The following is a 21949-nucleotide window of genomic DNA, read 5'->3' on the forward strand; positions in this document are numbered from 1 at the left end:
AAGTCTGGCTGCAGCATTTTGAACCAATTGGAGACCCCTAATGCTAGATTGTGGTAAACGAGAAAATAGAACATTGCAGTAGACCAATCTAGAAGAAATAAATGCATGGATCAGGGTCTCAGCATCAGCCATAGACAGGATGGGACAAATCTTCACTATATTTCGCAGGTGGAAGAAAGCAGTCCTAGTAATATTTCTAATGTGGAGGCCAAAGGACAACGAAGGATCAAAAATTACCCCAAGGTTCCTCACTTTGTCAGTGTGATGTATGAGACATGAGCCGAGGCTCAGCGTTAATTGGTCAAATTGATGCCAATGTCTCACTGGACCAAGAACCATCATTTCAGTCTTATCAGAGTTTAAAAGTAAGAAGTTTCTAGACATCCAACTTCTCACTGATGCAAGGCAATCTTCTAAGGATTTTATGTGAATGAGATTACCAGCAGTTATCGGCATGTATAACTGAGTATCATCTGCATAGCAGTGAAAGGTAATCCCAAAAAGCTGCAATATGTGCCCAAGGGGTGCTATACAAAGACAGAAAAGCAAGGGGCCTAAGATGGACCCCTGTGGAACACCAAAGTTCATGTCACTAAGGTTACAGGTATTGTTACTGTACAAAACACAGTGAGAACGACTGGTCAAGTATGACGTCAGCCATGCAAGGGCACTCCCAGTAATCCCAAAATGACTTTTCAGCCTATCAAGTAGAATATGATGATCCACTGTATCAAATGCCGCACTGAGATCTAACAGCAACAGAACCGTAGTGGTGTCCGAATCCATTGTAAGCAGAAGATCATTCACCACTTTAGTGAGAGCCGTCTCTGTGGAATGATATTTTCTAAAAGCAGACTGCAGTGGCTCAAAGAGATTATTCTCAGTAAGATAGTCTACGAGCTGCCGTGACACCACTTTTTCCAGAATTTTAGAGAAAAATGACAGATTTGATATCGTCCGATAGTTCTTCAATACACTAGGGTCCAGATTAGGTTTCTTAAGTAATGGTTTAATCACTGCAGATTTGAAACATTTAGGAACAGATCCAGAAGTTAAAGAAAGATTAATAATTTCCAGCACAGTCGGCCCAAGAGTGGGCCACAGGTCCTTAACCAGTTTTGTTGGTATAGGATCAAATAAACAGGTTGTGCTTTTTGTAGATGTTACGAGTTTTGTCAGCATGCCTAGTGAGATACTATCAAATTCTGTAAATCTAGGTAATACCTCAGTAATGGCGCCCACATCAATAGTAGGGTGTCGTGGCTGGATTAAGGCATGCCGGGATATGTTTAACCTGATGTCTTCTATTTTCTTCCCAAAGTAATCCAGGAAATCTTGTGCTGTAAAAGGAGAGCAAACTACAGGTGGTTGTCCATGAATAAGTGTTGCCACCGTGTCGAACAAGAACTTTGAGTTATGCTTGTTTTTGTTGATCAAATCAGAGTAATAGGTCCGCTTTGTAGCCAAAAATGCATGCTTATAGTCCAAGATAGCATCACGCCACACAAGGTGAAATTCTTCTAATTTTGAACGACGCCATTTCTGTTCTAGACCTCTTGGTTTATGCTTGAGGTCACGCAGATAATCACTGAACCAAGGTGACTGTGATTTGGGGGAGCGCGATTTTAACACAGGTGGTGCAATCATGTCGAGTGTAGTTTTGAGCACTGAGTTTAAACTATCCACAAGTCTGTCTACTGACTGGGTATTTGTCAAATGTGAAGCTAAGACATCAGGCAGTCTAGCTTCGAGTTCAGTCTTAGTTGAGGAGTTGATGCATCGCCGTAATGATATATAAGGTTGTTGTTCCACTAAACACGGCAGCGAAACTGTAAACTTAATAAGTGAGTGATCAGACACCACTGATGTAAGAGGCATGATGTCAGTATTCGTGACAGCAATACCACGTGCGAGAACCAGATCCAGGGAATTTCCACTAATGTGCGTCAAATCCAGAATGCATTGCTGAAATACTAATGCATCCACAATTTCCATAAATGATTTGCAGAGGGGATCAGAAGGCTTATTTATATGAATGTTAAAGTCACCAATGATCAGAATGTTATCTACACTAGTTGACAAGTTAGAGAATGCACCAAATTCATCTAAGAATTCAGAATATGGGCCAGGAGGCCTATATACAGTGACAAAGTAATACGACTGATTTTTATTCTTCTGACCTTGGCAATGTGTAATATCCTGAGCAGAGCGGAGAATCAGATGCTCAAATGAGTGATATTTGTAACCCCCAACAGCTAATAAGCTAAACCTAGATTTATAAATAAGAGCAACACCCCCGCCTTGCTTTGCATCACGAGGGACGTGACTAAAGGTATATGCTGGAGGGCAGGCCTCATTTAAGGGGAGGACAGCTGTAGGGTTAAGCCAGGTTTCACATAGCCCAATCATATGTGATGATCAATAATTAGATCATTGATCAACAATGATTTTGAGGACAGTTATCCTATGTTAATGAGACCCAGTCTAAGCACCTCAGTGGGGTTGAGAGTTGAACTATTTTGGTTTAGGGGTGGTTCCAGAGTAGCATATATAAGATGCCTAGAAGTAGTTTTAGGTTTGAGACATTCCATGCGCGTTGTAGGTGGCAGACACGAAATCTTTGCTATTGCTGGAACAACCACTGGGCCATCCTCAATTTCAACATCATCCAATATAGTAATGGGTATTAAGTTTGGAAAGCATATCCCTCTATGATTTTTATGGACACGACTACGGAAGCAGGCCACAGTCTCAACTTGTTGAAATTCCCTCCCTGGCAAATAAACTGCACTATCACCATAGTGGATTTTCTGCACTAAATTTCCTGCTAAGCTAATGGATTCCACACCCACATTTGTCATAAGCCTTGCAGGGTCTCCAATCAAATGCTCCGTGGCCTGCTGTAGATTCCTAATGTTACCCTCCCTGTAGCGCTATCTATGTTCGCAGACAAGATGGAGGCGCCTTCCCCAGTAGGGTGGAGGCCGCCGGCATCAGCAAGCCACGGTGGCCCCAGAATGAAGGCCAGTTATCAATAAAGCTAAAGCCTTGCTGTCTACAAAATTGCGCCAGCCACCTATTTAACGATGTCAGCCTGCTATACGCCTCATTAGTACCCGGGGAGGGGAGGGACCAGAGACTATTAATCAATGCCGACAAATGTTTCTGGCAAGATCACAAGTCCTCTCTATGTCCATTTTTGTGATCTCTGAGTGCTTCATCCTGATATCATTGGTGCCAACATGAATAACTTTGTGACTATATCTCATGTCATGTTCCTTCGTCTGTCTTCCCTTCTGCAGCATCAGCACCCTAAGATGAGATGCAATGTCAGGAGCTCTGGCACCAGGAATACATTTAACGTCAGCTAGCATCTGTAGCCTCACTTTGCGGGTGATAGAATTCCCTATCACTAAAGTCCGGTGTTTTGGCCTGGAGACAGGAGTGGAAGTCACTTGTGGGCTCAGAGAATTCACATCAGGCAAATCCAAGGGGGTGAACCGATTCACAGTTTGCACTGGCGAGTGTGATTGGGGTGCCACAACTGGGCACCAAGCCCTACGGGGCTTCCTCCTCCTAGCCACAGTCCAAAAGCCATCCTCCACAGCCAGCATTTCTAAGCTGATGCTAATGGGCTCGCTAGCCGGCCCAACACTAACCTCATCTGGAGTGCCCGTAACATCTAACTCCACTGAGCTAAGAAGCTGCTCTAACTTACGGACACGGCTCTCTAAGAGAGCCACCCTATCTTCCAACATCACGCAGGATTTACGGAGGGTGTAAAGTAGAATTAGTAGTGTACTTTGTGCACTAAGAAATTCAAGAATGTAGCCAAGCAAACATGAGCTAACCAATAATGGATAAGCTAACCACTCCTAAGGCTCACACAGATGCAGATAAATGAATTAAAATTCATAGCAGTTGCACTGAAAAAGTAACAGAAGTATTAAACAGGTAAAAAAAAAAAAAGCAGCAGCTATAAAATACACTAAACAGTTAATTAACTAACAGAAGTATGAAAAAGTGATGACGGGGGTCCGAAATAGCTAACGCAAGCTAACTGCTAGCGAAAAGCTAGCCGCTCCTAAGATTTTACACAGGAGTAAAATTAAAATTCACAGCAGTTAGACTGAAAAATGAACAGAAGTATTAAACGGGCAAAAAAGAACAGTTACAAAAAGTAACGACGGGGGGAGAGGAAGAGTCAACTTAGCTAGCAAAAGCTAACTGCTAGCAAATGCTAACTGCTAGCGATTCACAACAGGACTGTTGTTAAATAACGTTCAGAGTAGATACAATTAATAACCCGAAGAGTGCTAAACAGAAATAAAAGAAGCATATACAACCGTGTGAAGTTCAGAGTGGTGTCACAGCAACAAACAATCCGTCAGAAGCAAGTTGCCAGATCCCTGCGTACCTAGGACAGATCTGATGTGTACCCACTACAGATTCCCTGCGCACTTAGTACAGATGCAGTGTGTACCCACTACAGATCCCCTGCGTACCTAGGACAGATCTGATGTGTACCCACTACAGATCCCCTGTGTACCTAGTACAGATCTGATGTGTACCCACTACAGATCCCCTGTGTACCTAGTACAGATCTGATGTGTACCCACTACAGATCCCCTGCGTACCTAGTACATATCTGATGTGTACCCACTACAGATCCCCTGCGTACCTAGTACAGATCTGATGTCTCTTGCTTGCCTCTACTGGTGGTTGGCTCTCACTGCGGTATTGTATCACTTCCTGTTCCGGAGCACAGCGGTGTTTTTCTGTATCTGTTAGCTGTTTAATCTGCGCAGTTAGATTGAGCTAGTTATCTAGATTACGATTTGTTTCCCAGTGTAATCTTTACGTGCCTTAACTAAAGCACTCCTTCTGCTGAATCACCTCTAAATTATTTACACATTATTCACTTTGCGTGTTTTTAGGAATCCGCTAGCTTAGCGTAGCTACTAGCTCTTAGCCGATTTAGCATGGCGGCTTCTCCTGTCTCTCCCGCACTTTTCTGCTCTGGGTGTGAAATGTTTAGTTATTCCTCGGCCTCCTTTAGCAGTAACGGTATTGTAATAAGTGTAGCTTATTCGTAGCTTTGGAGGCCAGGCTGGGCGAATTGGAGACTCGGCTCCGCACCGTGGAAAATTCTACAGCTAGCCAGGCCCCTGTAGTCGGTGCGGACCAAGGTAGCTTAGCCGCCGTTAGTTACCCCCTGGCAGATCCCGAGCAGCCGGGAAAGCAGGCTGACTGGGTGACTGTGAGGAGGAAGCGTAGCCCTAAACAGAAGCCCCGTGTACACCGCCAACCTGTTCACATTTCTAACCGTTTTTCCCCACTCGACGACACACCCGCCGAGGATCAAACTCTGGTTATTGGCGACTCTGTTTTGCGAAATGTGAAGTTAGCGACACCAGCAACCATAGTCAATTGTCTTCCGGGGGCCAGAGCAGGCGACATTGAAGGAAATTTGAAACTGCTGGCTAAGGCTAAGCGTAAATTTGGTAAGATTGTAATTCACGTCGGCAGTAATGACACCCGGTTACGCCAATCGGAGGTCACTAAAATTAACATTAAATCGGTGTGTAACTTTGCAAAAACAATGTCGGACTCTGTAGTTTTCTCTGGGCCCCTCCCCAATCGGACCGGGAGTGACGTTTAGCCGCATGTTCTCCTTGAATTGCTGGCTGTCTGAGTGGTGTCCAAAAAATGAGGTGGGCTTCATAGATAATTGGCAAAGCTTCTGGGGAAAACCTGGTCTTGTTAGGAGAGACGGCATCCATCCCACTTTGGATGGAGCAGCTCTCATTTCTAGAAATCTGGCCAATTTTCTTAAATCCTCCAAACCGTGAGTATCCAGGGTTGGGACCAGGAAGCAGAGTTGTAGTCTTACACACCTCTCTGCAGCTTCTCTCCCCCTGCCATCCCCTCATTACCCCATCCCCGTAGAGACGGTGCCTGCTCCCAGACTACCAACAACCAGCAAAAATCTATTTAAGCATAAAAATTCAAAAAGAAAAAATAATATAGCACCTTCAACTGCACCACAGACTAAAACAGTTAAATGTGGTCTATTAAGCATTAGGTCTCTCTCTTCTAAGTCCCTGTTGGTAAATGATATAATAATTGATCAACATATTGATTTATTCTGCCTTACAGAAACCTGGTTACAGCAGGATGAATATGTTAGTTTAAATGAGTCAACACCCCCGAGAGGAGCCTGAAAGCTGAAGGCTCTGCCTCCCATTCTACTCTTACAAACCCTAGGAACTACAAGTAAGCCTGCCTTACAATATAAAGTGCCTTGGGGCAACTGTTTGTTGTGATTTGGCGCTATATAAAAAAATTGATTGATTGATTGATTGATCTGATGTGTACCCACAACAGATCCACTGCGTACTTAGTACAGATCTGATGTGTACCCACAACAGATCCACTGTGTACTTAGTACAGATCTGATGTGTACCCACGACAGATCCACTGTGCACCCACTACAGGTCTGATGTGTACCTAGTATAGATACACTGTGTACCTAGAACAGATCAGATTTTTTTTTACTGTGCCTACAAGTATAATACTTATGATACTCAGTGTAACTGCTGTGAATTTTAATAAATTTATTTATGTCTGTCTGAATCCCATGTGAGCCTTAGGAGTGGTTAGCTTATTCATTATTGGTTAGCTCGTGTTTGCTTGGCTATACTCTTGAATTTCCTAGTCCACGAAGTATGCTACTTTACACCGTCCGTAAATCCTATGTGATGTTGGAAGATAGGGTGGCTCTCTTAGAGAGCCGTGTCTGTAACTTAGAACAGCTTCTTAGCTCAGTGGAGTTAGACGTTACGGGCACTCCAGATGAGGTTAGTGTTGTGCCGGCTAGCGAGCCCATTAGCATCAGTCAAGAAACACTGCCTGTGGAGGATGGCTTTCGGACTGTGGCTAGGCGGAGAAAGCCCCATAGGGCTTGGTGCCAGTTGTGGTACCCCGATCACACTCGCCACTGTGAACTGTGAATCGGTTCTCCCCCTTGGATTTGCCTGATAAGAATTCCCTGAGCCCCCAAGTGACTTCCACTCCTGTCTCCAGGCCGAACCACCGGACTTTAGTGATAGGGGATTCTATCACCCGCAAAGTCAGGTTACAGATGCCGGCTGACGTTAAATGTATTCCTGGGGCCAGAGCTCCCGACACTGCATCTCATCTTAGGGTGCTGACGCTGCAGAAGGGAAGACAGACGAAGGAACATGACATGAGATATAGTCACATAGTTATTCACAGTGGCACCGATGATATCAGGATGAAGCACTCAGAGGTCACAAAAATGGATATAGAGAGGACGTGTGACCTTGCCAGAAAGATGTGTCTGCATTGATTAATATTCTCTGGTCCCCTCCCCTCCCGGGGTACCGATGAGGCATTTAGCAGGCTGAAATCCTGCTAAATGCTAAAAGACTGCTGGGGGGTTCCCATGATGCACTGAGTGTTTCTTTCTCTTTTTGCTCTGTATGCACCACTCTGCATTTAATCATTAGTGATTGATCTCTGCTCTCTTCCACAGCATGTCTTTTTCCTGGTTCTCTCCCTCAGCCCCAACCAGTCCCAGCAGAAGACTGCCCCTCCCTGAGCCTGGTTCTGCTGGAGGTTTCTTCCTGTTAAAAGGGAGTTTTTCCTTCCCACTGTCGCCAAGTGCTTGCTCACAGGGGGTCGTTTTGACCGTTGGGGCTTTTACGTAATTATTGTATGGCCTTGACTTACAATATAAAGCGCCTTGGGGCAACTGTTTGTTGTGGTTTGGAGCTATATAAATAAAATTGATTGATTGATTGATTGATTGAAATCGTTAAATAGGTGGCTGGCGCAATTTTGTAGACAGCAAGGCTTTAGCTTTATTGATAAATGGCCTTCGTTCTCGGGCCGCCATGGTTTGCTGATGCCAGATGCCTCCACCCTACTGGGGAAGGCGCCGCCATCTTGTCTGCGAACATAGAAAGAGCTCTACAGGGAGGGTCACATTAGGAATCTACAGCAGGCCACGGAGCAGGTGATTAGAGACCCTGCAAGGCTTATGACAAATGTAGGTATGGAATCCATTACCTTAGCGGGGAAATCTGTGCAGAAAATCCACTATGGTGATAGTGCAGTTTATCTGCCAGGGAGGGAATTTCAACAAGTTGAGACTGCGGCCTGCTTTTGTAGACGTGTTCATAAAAATCATAGAGGGATATGCTTTGCAAACTTAAAACCCGTTACTACATTAAATGACATTGAAGTCATTCCAGGATTAGGGCAGGAAGGACTGCTTTGTGTCCCTAAGGTGAATAAGAAGTCTGCGGGTCACAGAGCTTTCTCTTATCGTGCCCCTGTTCTGTGGAATGATCTCCCTGCATCAATAAAACAGTCAGATTCTGTGGAGATTTTCAAGTCCAGCCTTAAGACGCACTTATTTTCCCTTTCATATGGTTAGCATACTGGTATAGTTTTGTTTTAAGCTTTTTACTCTTTTAATTCATTTTATTAGTAAATGAAGTGTACCGCGGCCTCAACTTTATCTAAATTCTGCGTCTTTTAGTGAAGTTTAGGGCTAGTGGCCGGCGATCACCTTAGTATTTCTTCAGTTTTTCTTGTTGTTTAATGCTGACAAATTATACAGTATTTTTTGTCTTTCTGATGCCTGATTCTGTTTTTTCTCTCTGTTTAAGGTGCAGCTCCATCCAGAGATGGGTGCGGTATTTGTGCTGGAGACCCTCCTGTCCTGTGCCCCAACAGCATTTCCTGTATATTTGTTTTGTGAATTGTTCTGTAATTTGTGTTTGTATCATGGCCCAAGCAGAGGGTCACCCCTTTGAGTCTGGTCTGCTTGAGGTTTCTTCCTCAGAGGGAGTTTTTCCTTACCACTGCTGCTCTGGGGGTTGGTAAGGTTAGACCTTACTTGTGTGAAGCACCTTGAGGCAACTCTGTTGTGATTTGGCGCTATATAAGTGAAAATAAATTTAAATTTATCTGATGTGTACCAACTACAGATCCACTGTGTCCCTAGTACAGATCCAGTGTGGATCCATTCCAGGTCTGCTGTGGTGGAAGTTGGCATGTTTTATGGCAGATGCCCTTCCTGATACACCTCCAGTTTCTACATGAAAAATGCATAAAAGTCCTGGTGTTCCTCAGCACTCTCCCAGCCAAGAACTAGTCAGGACCGACTCGGCTTCAGACACAGAGCACACGATCAGAAACAGGAAGTGCTACGGCGTGGCGTGTGACTGACACCTGGAGCAGGTTGTGATCTCTGAAGGTCTGCTGTTCCCGGGCTGACTTCAACAGAGCGCTCAGTTCTGGAGACATCTCATCCAACGTGGACTTCAGCTGCAACAGACACAAAGACATGCCTCAGAGGCATGCTGGGGGTGTGGCCTAGCAGGGTGGTCCGTTTTAGAAGGAGGGGTGGTCAAAGTACGAAGCAGTGTTAGCTCACCTGCTAACACACAAACAACATCACATTACACACACGTTATGCAAGGTTTTACCCATCAGTGTGTTCAGATTATAAAAAACATCGCAAAATCAAAATGACCTATAAAACACAAGGTCAGAGGAGCAGCATGAATGAACCACACCCAAAACCAAAATAATATAGCACCTTCAATTGCACCACAGACTAAATCAGTTAAATGTGGTCTATTAAACATTAGGTCTCTCTCTTCTAAGTCCCTGTTGGTAAATGATATAATAATTGATCAACATATTGATTTATTCTGCCTAACAGAAACCTGGTTACAGCAGGATGAATATGTTAGTTTAAATGAGTCAACACCCCCGAGTCACACTAACTGTCAGAATGCTCGTAGCACGGGCCGAGGGGGAGGATTAGCAGCAATCTTCCATTCCAGCTTATTAATTAATCAAAAACCCAGACAGAGCTTTAATTCATTTGAAAGCTTGACTCTTAGTCTTGTCCATCCAAATTGGAAGTCCCAAAAACCAGTTTTATTTGTTATTATCTATCGTCCACCTGGTCGTTACTGTGAGTTTCTCTGTGAATTTTCAGAACTTTTGTCTGACTTAGTGCTTAGCTCAGATAAGATAATTATATTGGGCGATTTTAACATCCACACAGATGCTGAGAATGACAGCCTCAACACTGCATTTAATCTATTATTAGACTCTATTGGCTTTGCTCAAAAAGTAAATGAGTCCACCCACCACTTTAATCATATCTTAGATCTTGTTCTGACTTATGGTATGGAAATAGAAGACTTAACAGTATTCCCTGAAAACTCCCTTCTGTCTGATCATTTTTTAATAACATTTACATTTACTCTGATGGACTACCCAGCAGTGGGGAATAAGTTTCATTACACTAGAAGTCTTTCAGAAAGCGCTGTAACTAGGTTTAAGGATATGATTCCTTCTTTATGTTCTCTAATGCCATATACCAACACAGTGCAGAGTAGCTACGTAAACTCTGTAAGTGAGATAGAGTATCTCGTCAATAGTTTTATATCCTCATTGAGGACAACTTTGGATGCTGCAGCTCCTCTGAAAAAGAGAGCTTTAAATCAGAAGTGTCTGACTCAGTGGTATAACTCACAAACTCGCAGCTTAAAGCAGATAACCCGTAAGTTGGAGAGGAAATGGCGTCTCACTAATTTAGAAGATCTTCACTTAGCCTGGAAAAAGAGTCTGTTGCTCTATAAAAAAGCCCTCCATAAAGCTAGGACATCTTTCTACTCATCACTAATTGAAGAAAATAAGAACAACCCCAGGTTTCTTTTCAGCACTGTAGCCAGGCTGGCAAAGAGTCAATCAATGTAAAACCCCAACGGTCAAAACGACCCCCTGTGAGCAAGCACTTGGCTACAGTGGGAAGGAAAAACTCCCTTTTAACAGGAAGAAACCTCCAGCAGAACCAGGCTCAGGGAGGGGCAGTCTTCTGCTGGGACTAGAGTCAGAGCTCTATTGAGCCGAGTATTCCTTTAACTTTAACTAGTAATGACTTCATGTCTTTCTTTGCTAATAAAATTTTAACTATTAGAGAAAAAATTACTCATAACCATCCCAAAGACATATTGTTCTCCTTGGCTGCTTTCAGTGATGCCGGTATTTGGTTAGACTCTTTCTCTCCAATTGTTCTGAGTTATTTTTGTTAGTTACTTCTTCCAAACCATCAACATGTCTATTAGACCCCATTCCTACCAGGCTGCTCAAGGAAGCCCTACCATTAATTAATGCTTCGATCTTAAATATGATCAATCTGTCTTTATTAGTTGGCTATGTACCACAGGCCTTTAAGGTGGCAGTAATTAAACCATTACTTAAAAAGCCATCACTTGACCCAGCTATCTTAGCTAATTATAGGCCAATCTCCAACCTTCCTTTTCTCTCAAAAATTCTTGAAAGGGTAGTTGTAAAACAGCTAACTGATCATCTGCAGAGGAATGGTCTATTTGAAGAGTTTCAGTCAGGTTTTAGAATTCATCATAGTACAGAAACAGCATTAGTGAAGGTTACAAATGATCTTCTTATGGCCTCGGACAGTGGACTCACCTCTGTGCTTGTTCTGTTAGACCTCAGTGCTGCTTTTGATACTGTTGACCATAAAATTTTATTACAGAGATTAGAGCATGTCATAGGTATTAAAGGCACTGCGCTGCGGTGGTTTGAATCATATTTGTCTAATAGATTACAATTTGTTCATGTAAATGGGGAATCTTCTTCACAGACTAAAGTTAATTATGGAGTTCCACAAGGTTCTGTGCTAGGACCAATTTTATTCACTTTATACATGCTTCCCTTAGGCAGCATTATTAGACGGTATTGCTTAAATTTTCATTGTTACGCAGATGATACCCAGCTTTATCTATCCATGAAGCCAGAGGACACACACCAATTAGCTAAACTGCAGGATTGTCTTACAGACATAAAGACATGGATGACCTCTAATTTCCTGCTTTTAAACTCAGATAAAACTGAAGTTATTGTACTTGGCCCCACAAATCTTAGAAACATGGTGTCTAACCAGATCCTTACTCTGGATGGCATTACCCTGACCTCTAGTAATACTGTGAGAAATCTTGGAGTCATTTTTGATCAGGATATGTCATTCAAAGCGCATATTAAACAAATATGTAGGACTGCTTTTTTGCATTTACGCAATATCTCTAAAATCAGAAAGGTCTTGTCTCAGAGTGATGCTGAAAAAACTAATTCATGCATTTATTTCCTCTAGGCTGGACTATTGTAATTCATTATTATCAGGTTGTCCTAAAAGTTCCCTAAAAAGCCTTCAGTTAATTCAAAATGCTGCAGCTAGAGTACTGACGGGGACTAGAAGGAGAGAGCATATCTCACCCATATTGGCCTCTCTTCATTGGCTTCCTGTTAATTCTAGAATAGAATTTAAAATTCTTCTTCTTACTTATAAGGTTTTGAATAATCAGGTCCCATCTTATCTTAGGGACCTCGTAGTACCATATCACCCCAATAGAGCGCTTCGCTCTCAGACTGCAGGCTTACTTGTAGTTCCTAGGGTTTGTAAGAGTAGAATGGGAGGCAGAGCCTTCAGCTTTCAGGCTCCTCTCCTGTGGAACCCGCTCCCAATTCAGATCAGATCAATTCTGAGTTTTTCCTTCCCACTGTGGCCAAGTGCTTGCTCACAGGGGGTCGTTTTGACCGTTGGGGTTTTTACGTAATTATTGTATGGCTTTTGCCTTACAATATAAAGCGCCTTGGGGCAACTGTTTGTTGTGATTTGGCGCTATATAAATAAAATTGATTTGATTTGATTTGTTATTTTCAGAGTTGTTCGTTATATTGGTTTTTGCACCTTGTATGTTCAGGAGTTAGGTTTCTAATGTCTATTATCAGGTTGTTTGTTCCCCAGCTGCTTTTATGGGTTAATTGGGTTTCTTTGGTTACCTTATTGTTCTACCGGGTCTCGCACATCACACGTCCTGTTCATGAGAATTTTCATTACGTTTTTCCTCACCTTCTGCGATATTAAGTTCCTCTATTCCTGGTATCTGCTGCAGTTCCATAGGTCCATTACCTTTAAGGGTGTTGAATACTCTGACGTTTCATGTCCCACATCTGATTCAAGTGTAGCGAATGAGCTCAACACCTGTCCTGGCAGGACTTGAGGTCAACCTCCTGAATGTTCCTTAGTGCAGTTATGCCATCGGGTCCGAACCCCGACTCACCAGTGGGTGACAGGGGACCTTCCTGTCCTGCCATTTTCCTGTTGTATTTCGTGGCCAGCCTCCGGCTTTGGCTATTAATTTTAGTCTGCCTCATGGTCGTCCTCCAAATTCCTCGGTGGTCCATTTGCCTGCTGGCTTGGTTGTCTCCTGCTGTGTGGTGGGGCACACGGTGGTAGAGTTGTTTGTTCCTGGTCAGCTTTGCAGCTGTCCGCCTGATGTTCTTTGGTTTGTAGGTCGTCCCCTGGGGTTCCATCCCATCTTCTAGGAGTTTTGTGGCCTCCGGCCGTTCCCCCATCCCTCCACACGTGGTCGGCTTGGGTCCGTTGTCTCCTGGAGCCCATCGGTGTCAGTCCCTTTGGGGAGGGAGGAGGTGCTGTGAGTATGGACTCGTATCCATGTTCATGCTCTGAGTCTTCTGTGTTTTTATCCATATCTTGTCACGCTCATGTTATCATTGGTTTGTTTCTGTTCATCATCCTTGTATTTGTTCTTTCTTGGTCACTTAGTCACTTCTTCCGATAAATTTAGTTCAGATAACTTTTTTTTTTGCTGGTAAAGTGAGCAAAGTGTAACGTCAAAAACGTTTGTAAACCCTAAAATCAAACATTTTATTTCGTCTGTCATGTGCTTGTAGCAGACTTGCTGCCTGTCGCTTGCTGATGACGTCATCATTAAGCACAAAACGTGATTGGCCGGTCGACACAGGGAGCATTGTGAGTAGTGGAGTTCAGGTTCACTTTGGACGTTACAGTGAGTGAGTCCGCTTTTTGTGTCTGAGACACAAAAACAAAATGGACTAATTTTAACATTATTTTATTTCTTTGTGGCTGTAATTTAATCACCAAGACTCGGTGGAGGAGAGGAGCTCTCATGGCACAACTGTGTTACAGAGGGACTTTTCGGTTTAACATTCATCAGCTAATACTAGCTTGCTGCTAGCTGGGGAGCTAATGCCACCAACGGTGTTAGCAGGGGAGCTAACGTCAACAGTGGCCCACGATGGGGTCGTGCCTACGGCTAGCAGCCCAGCAGTTGTGACGCCTCCATCTTCTTCAATGGTGTTAGCGTGAGAGCTAACGCCACCAGCTGCCCATGCCATTGTTGTGTCTATGGACAACAGCCAGCAGTCACGCGGCCCCCATCTTCTCCAATGGTGTTAGCAGGAGAGCTAATGCTACTAGCGGACCGCAATGGGGTCAGGCCTGCGGCTAACAGCCCAGCCGTTGTGAGGCCTCCATCTTCTTCAATGGTGTTAGCAGGGGAGCTAATGCCACTAGCGGCCCACAACGGGGCCGCGCCTACGGCAAATCAGCCCAGCAGACACGAAGCCTTCATCTTCACCAGCTGTTAGCAGAGGAGCGAATGCCACCAGCGGCCCGCGGTGGGGTTGTGTCTACATCTAACAGATTAACAGTTGCAAAGCCTGCATTTTTTCCAGAGGTGTTAGCAAGGGAGCTAACGCCACCAGCGGCCCGTGGCAGGGTTGCGTCTATGGCTACCAGCCCAGCAATTGTGAGGCTTTCATGTTCTTCAGTGGTGTTAGCAGGAGAGCTAACACTAACTTTTAAACCCAGGCTGTTGTGGCCTATTCCTGCATAGCCTCAGCTAGCCTGCTCCACCAATCTGAAATGATTAGTTCGGGGAAGATGGCCTCCTGGTATTTATTCTTATTACTCATCTATCTGTACATGCTCACTTTAGGACAAACCAAAAAACATTGTGAACCATATTGTCTTTCTAGCTCTGGGACTAGCTGTTCTATATGGCCTCTATGAGTACGAAAAGACATGGTCTCTCGCTTTACAACAAATGTTTATGGTCTATTATTATTCCGTCTTACTATCAGACCGTCTTTTCTCTCAGCTGTCTTTCTAAAATACTGCAGTGTCAAAGAAGCAAAACCATCCAATGGATAGTCCCACACGATTGCTTATTCTTCTTTTGCTCATAATTTCAGGAAACGTACATGTTCATCCAGGCCCTGTCTCAGCACAGGCTGGTTTGTCATATTCAAATTTGTCTTATGAACACTTTTGTTCCTGTACAAGCTTTGGTTTCTTGCATGTAAACATAAGGTGTCTCTTGCCCAAAATGGACCAATTGAAAACCTGGGTTTACTGTACAAATCCTGAGGTTTTAGTCCTTACTGATACATGGTTAAGAAATTTAATACCTTACTCTGAGCTATACATACCTGGTTTCAACTTATATAGGCAAGATAGATCTTCCAAGGGTGGGGGGGGGGGGGGAGCTATCTATGTTAAAGAACATTATTGTTGCACTATTGCACTTTCAAACTCAGTCCCTAAACAGTTTGATTTGTTAATCTTAAAGGTTAACTCGTCAAACAATTCTGCATTGTAGGTGGCTGGATGTTTCCGCCCGCCATCAGCCCCAGCTAGTACCTTAGAATCATTAAGTACTGAATTAGCCCCCTTTACAAGATCTGAACTAGTCTTACTGGGTGACTTAAACTGGGATGTTAAATGTACCTGAAAAAGTACTTTTACAATTTGACTCTTTAAATCTAAACCAAATAATTGATCACCCAACAAGATATGATCCAAAGAATCCCCAAAGGGAAACACTTATCAATATTATCCTGACAACCACCCCTCATATGTACCAATCTGGAGTATTCTGCAGTGATGTTCGTGACCACTGTTGGATAACATGTGTTCGGTCAAACTGTACTATAAAACAACCAGCTCGCATCTGTCAAAAAAGACTTAAAAAACTTTAATAGTCAAGCCTTTCTTCATGATCTGTCAAAAGTGGATTGGTCTAGAGTGAGCTTAATACCCACAGTCAATGAAGCTTGAACCATGTTTTATGAATTGTTCAATTCAATTAACAAACATACATGTATCAAGAAAATGAGAATTAAAAATCGCAATAGCTCTTGATTTCAAAATGAGCTCACAATATTCGTGCAGCAAAAGAACGCTGCATGGCGGAAGGCTAAAAAATCTAAATTATGTGCAGATTGGCAAACTTTCAGACAAATAAGAAATAAAACCACACAAGCCGTCAGAAATGCAAAATCTTGTTATTTTCAAAATAAATTCTCTATGTCTGGATCCAATCCGAAAAACTTTTGGAAAACGGTGAGAGAGCTTGAAAACAAGCCCTCAGCTCAGCTGCCTCTGTCAATCAAAGTAGATGATGTCATAATCTCAAACAAAGAATGAATGATTAATATTTTCGATGAACATTTCATAAATCCTGCTTCTTTTATGAATCTACAAATACTTTCAATCCTCATTGCAGAATTACACAGTCGGAATCAACCTTTGTCTCCACCATACGCACCTTTAGTCTACAACCAGTCTCAGAAGAAACAGTATTAGAAAAATTGCTAAGCCTTGACCCTAAAAAGCCGGCTGGATCTGATGAGATAGACCCTTTCTTTATCATGTCTGCAGCACAAATTATAGCTTCACAATAAAGGACATAATAAATTTGTCTTTTGAAACATCTGAAATACCATTAGCCTGGAAAACAGCAGTTATACACCCTGTTTTTAAAGGTGGAGATCAATCTGATCCAAACTGTTATCGGCCCATCTCAGTTTTGCCCTGCATATCAAAAGTCACAGAGACAACTGAAAATAATCAACTCAGAGATTTTTTTTCTCCAAAATAATATTCTCAGTGCTGCTCACTCTGGCTTTAGACCGGGTCATGGCTGCATTACAGCAACTCTCAAACTCTTGAATGATATAACCTCTGCCTTAGATTACAAAATGTACTGTGCAGCAATTTTTATAGATTTGGCCAAAGCATTTGATACAGTTGATCATTATATTCTCTTAGACAAACTAACTAACATTGGTATAGATGATAATTCACTTGGCTGGTTCAGAAGCTATCTTTCAGGATGAAAACTGCACTTAAAATCTGGCCTAGTCGTTTCATTTCCTCTCCCCGTCACCTGAGGCGTGCCTCAAGGGTCAGTCCTAGGGCCTACCCTATTCTCGGTTTATATAAATCAATTATCGGCAGTAACTCTTGGTTTATCCATTCACCTCTATGCAGATAACACTATCCTGTATAAGTCCAGCCTATCCCCAGAGGCAGTAGCAGCTTCACTTCAATACAATCCTACAGGCTTTGTCTTCTTTGAAACGTGTGCTGAATGCAAATAAAATGTAGGTCATGTGGTTTGGAAGGAAAAGTATTTTAAAATCATTGACTCTTCCAAACATTACCACACTAAATGGCACTATGATTGAGCAAGTCTGAATACACATACATGGGTATCTGGCTGGACTGTTGTCTCATTTTTGCAGCACATTGATAGATTACAATCAAAAATCAAGTCTAATCTTGCCTTTCTTTATTGCATGCTTCTGTATATAACTCAGTGTTATGTACAGATCAGTGGTTTATACCACTGATCTGTACAAAACCCCAATTCCAAAGAAGTTGGGACGTTGTGTAAAATGTAAATAAAAACAGAATACAATGATTTTCAAATCCTCTTCAACCTATATTCAACTGAATTCACCACAAAGACAAGATATTGTTAGCAAAGTGAATGAGACGGACCCACGTTAGGGGGGGCGTAAATTGAACGGTCCATAGAATATCCAATAAATAACAATTTATTATGCAAGGTGCAACACAGAACCAAATTATGCTGAGTCCAGTCAAACACAAAGTGACACGTGGGCAGGCCTGAGGGTAGGAGACGCCTATCCAGAGAAGAGCCGGGACCCACGAGGTTCCACCGCCAACCGGAGGTCTGCAGCATCCCAGAACCACCAAGTCCTGGTTCTCCTGGTGACCACCGCCCGAGGCTGTCAGACCGGTACTGCTGGCAGTAACAGAAAAAGGTTAAACGTGGGTGTGGGTACACCCAGCAAACAGTCAGCAAAACACATTTCCTTCCGGAGGGAAAAATCCACCACTCCCGGAGAGCACGAAAACTGACAACGTGCAGTACCAATAGTTATACTTAGAATTAGGAAAGTGAGGAATGGAAACGCCAGCTCCTCCAAATCTCCACAAACCCAGCTCCAAGCTGCAAGTATACTAAAGGTTACAACTGCAAAGATTTCAGTAGCAATGAATGTGCGGACGGCACAAAAACGGCTGAGAAAGTTTATCTGTCGGGTAAGCTGATAACTCGGCAGAGTTGTGGTGTCCTTCCCAGGCTTTTATGGTGTGTGTGATGATGATGATGAACAACTACTGATGACAGCCTCCAGGTGCGCCTCTGGGAGTACCAAAAGGGCCAGTGCGCCCTCCAGAGGCACAAAGGTGCCAGCATGGCAGGGCGCCATCTGGTGGTGGGCCAGCAGTACTTCCTCTTCGGCGGCCCACACAACAGGACCCTCCCCCCAACGGGTGCCTCCTGGCGCCCGCCCCGGCTTGTCTGGGTGCTCCTGGTAGAAGTCCGCTAGGAGGGTGGGGTCCAGAATGTAGCTCCGCTTCACCCAGGAGCGTTCCTCTGGGCCATATCCCTCCCAGTCTACCAAATATTGGTAACCCTGACCCCTCCGTCGAACATCGAAGAGTTTCTTCACCGTCCAGGCCGGGCAGGAGGCGGCGCCGGTCCAGGGAGCAGAGGGATGAGGTGTGGTTTGGCTTGATGCGTGAGACATGAAACACTGGGTGAATCCGCAGTGAAGCAGAGAGTCGGAGCTTCACCGCGGCGGGGCGGATCACCTTGATGATTCTGTAGGGACCAATGAAACGGTCAGTCAGTTTCAGGAAGTCCGTGTGTAGAGGGATGTTTTCTGTGGATAGCCAAACCTCCTGCCCTGGCTGGTAAGCAGGAGCCGGGGCTCGCCGGCGATCCGCATGGTCCTTAGCCCACGTCCGGGCTTTCAGGAGAGCAGAGCGGGCCTTCTTCCACACCCGACGGCATCTCCTGAGGTGGGCCTGGACCGAGGGCACCTTGACCTCTCCCTCGACTGCCGGAAATAGCGGGGGTTGATACCCAAGGCAGACCTCAAATGGGGAGAGGCTGTTGCGGATGATACTTGGCTATTATGTGCGTACTCGATCCAGGCCAGGTGGTGGCTCCAGGCCATTGGGTGCGCAGATGTGACACATCGGAGGGCTTGTTCCAGATCCTGGTTAGCCCGCTCCGCTTGACCGTTAGTCTGGGGGTGGTACCCGGACGACAGGCTCACCGTGGCCCCCAGCTCCCTGCAAAAGCTCCTCCAGACCTGTGAGGAGAACTGAGGACCACGATCAGAGACGATGTCCGTGGGGATACCATGCAGACGCACGACGTGGCAGACCAGGAGGTCTGCTGTCTCCTGGGCCGTCGGGAGCATCGGGAGGGCCACAAAGTGGGCCGCCTTGGAAAACCGGTCCACTATTGTCAACACGACAGTCTTCCCCTGGGACGCAGAGAGGCCCGTGACGAAATCCAGGCCTATGTGGGACCAGGGGTAACGAGGTATGGGTAAAGGCTGGAGAAGCCCCTTCTCCGTCTGATGTGCTGCCTTGTCCCTGGCGCAGGTGGTAGAGGCCCGGATGTATTCCCGAGTGTCCGCTTTGACTGACGGCCACCAGAACTGCTGCCAAACCACTGCCACGGTCCTTCGCACCCCTGGATGACAGGAGAGCTTGGAACCGTGACAGAAGTCCAACACGGTAGTCCTAGCATCTGGTGGCACGTACAGTCTGTTGGTGGGTCCTCCTCCTGGGTCCAGTTGTCAGGTCAGGGCCTCCCTGACTACCCCCTCCACGTCCCACGTGAGGGCACCGACAATAGTGGACTCCGGTAAGATGGTGTCCGGTGGGTCCAACAGCCTGTTCCTTGAATCCTCTTCATGCACCCGGGACAAGGCGTCAGACTGAATGTTCTTAGTCCCAGGGCGATAGGTGATGGAAAACTTGAAGCGGCCAAAGAACAATGACCACCGAGCCTGTCTAGGGTTCAACCGCTTGGCGGTCTGTATGTACTCCAGATTCCGGTGGTCGGTGAGAACCACGAACGGGACTACAGCTCCCTCCAACAAATGTTTTCTCTCCTCAAGGGCCTCTTTCACTGCCAGGAGTTCCCGATTGCCAACGTCATAGTTCCGTTCAGCGGGGGTCAACCTGCGGGAGAAGTAAGCACAAGGGTGGAGAACACCATCGGACTCCCTGCTCTGGGACAATACGGCTCCTATCCCTGAGTCAGAGGCATCCACTTCAACTATAAACTGGCGGCAAGGATCAGGCTGCACCAGAACTGGTGCAGTCGAAAACCGGTGTTTCAACTCCCTAAACACGGCTTTGCACCGATCCAACCAGGTGAAGGGGACTTTAGTGGAGGTCAGGGCTGTAAGGGGGCTTGCTACCTGACTGTAGCCCTTAATGAACCTCCTGTAGAAATTAGCGAACCCTAGGAACTGTTGAAGCTTCCTACGGTTCGTTGGTTGGGGCCAATCTCTCACCGCAGCTACCTTAGCCGGATCCAGTGTGATGGAGTTGGAGGAGATTATGAACCCCAAGAAGGACAGAGAGGTGCAATGAAACTCACACTTCTCTGCCTTCACAAACAACCGGTTCTCCAATAACCGCTGAAGGACCTGACAGACATGCCTAACATGAGTCTCAGAGTCCTGGGAGAAGATGAGGATGTCGTCTAGGTAAACAAAGACAAATCGGTGCAGGAAATCCCGCAGAACGTCGTTTGCTAAGGCTTGGAATATGGCGGGGGCGTTAGTGAGGCCGAACAGCATGACCAGGTACTCAAAATGACCTAAGGGGGTGTTAAATGCCGTCTTCCACTCATCTTCCTTCCTGATCCGAACTAAGTGAGAGGCATTCCTAAGATCCAGTTTGGTGAAAATTTTGGCTCCATGCAGGGGCATGAACACTGAATCCAACAGAGGTAACGGGTATCGACTGCGAACCGTAATCTCGTTCAGCCCTCTATAATCAATGCATGGATGGAAACCGCCATCCTTCTTGCCCACAAAAAAGAAACCTGCACTTAACGGGGATGAAGAATTCCGGATTAGCCCGGCAGCTAAAGAGTCCCGGATGTAGGTCTCCATTGATTCGCGCTCAGGTTGTGAGAGATTGTACAGTCTGCTGGACAGATACTCAGTGCCTGAAATCAAATCAATGGCACAATCATACGGTCGATGCGGGGGCAGGGTGAGTGCCAGATCCTTGCTGAAGACGTCAACAAGGTCATGATACTCAGCCAGCACCTCCGTGAGATTGGGGGGAACTCTGACCTCCTCTTTAACTTCATCACCAGGTGGCACAGAGGATCTCAAACACTCCCGGTGGCAGGTTTTGCTCCATTGAGCCACAACCCCAGACGGCCAATCAATCTGGGGATTGTGCTTAACCATCCATGGATAGCCCAAAATTATTCTGGAGGTAGAAGGTGTCACAAGGAACACAATCTCCTCCCTGTGATTCCCAGAGACAACCAAGGTTAAAGGCTGTGTCTGGTGTGTAATTTCTGGCAGTAGGGTGCCATCTAGTGCCCGCACCTTTAATGGTGAAGGAACAGCCACCAGAGGGAGCCCTACAGCCTTAGCCCACCTACTGTCCAGTAGGTTCCCTTCTGATCCTGTGTCAATCAGTGCTGGAGCAGTAAGGGTTAAATCCCCACAGAGGATTGTGACTGGGAGTCGTGCGCATTTGCGTGGGACACCCATGTGGTTTGTATGGCTCACTCTTAGCCGGTTAATAAATCCAACCGAGCAGTGAGGTTAGACAGAATGTGCCGCAGCTCACCCAGCGGTCCTCTCGGTGGATCCTGCACACCTTGCACTTCCATTGATCGGTCAC

The 21949-nt window shown here is 45.2% G+C and overlaps 1 protein-coding gene across 1 annotated transcript in view; it reads right to left on the minus strand.

The window, feature by feature from the left end:
• Nucleotides 1-13031, minus strand: part of LOC117506230 (band 4.1-like protein 2) — a gene marked incomplete at its 3' end in the record, with an annotated part of 30553 nt that extends 17522 nt beyond the window's left edge. The window contains exons 1-3 of the mRNA XM_034165724.1: nt 12945-13031; nt 9470-9472; nt 9265-9360 (exon numbers count right to left, since the gene is read on the minus strand). Of these exons, the coding sequence (XP_034021615.1) occupies nt 9265-9360; nt 9470-9472; nt 12945-13031 (186 nt within the window). The remainder of the gene's footprint in view (nt 1-9264; nt 9361-9469; nt 9473-12944) is intronic.
• Nucleotides 13032-21949: the final 8918 nt, after the last annotated feature.

Source organism: Thalassophryne amazonica, unplaced genomic scaffold, assembly GCF_902500255.1.
Source record: "Thalassophryne amazonica unplaced genomic scaffold, fThaAma1.1, whole genome shotgun sequence".
Taxonomy (NCBI): domain Eukaryota; kingdom Metazoa; phylum Chordata; class Actinopteri; order Batrachoidiformes; family Batrachoididae; genus Thalassophryne; species Thalassophryne amazonica.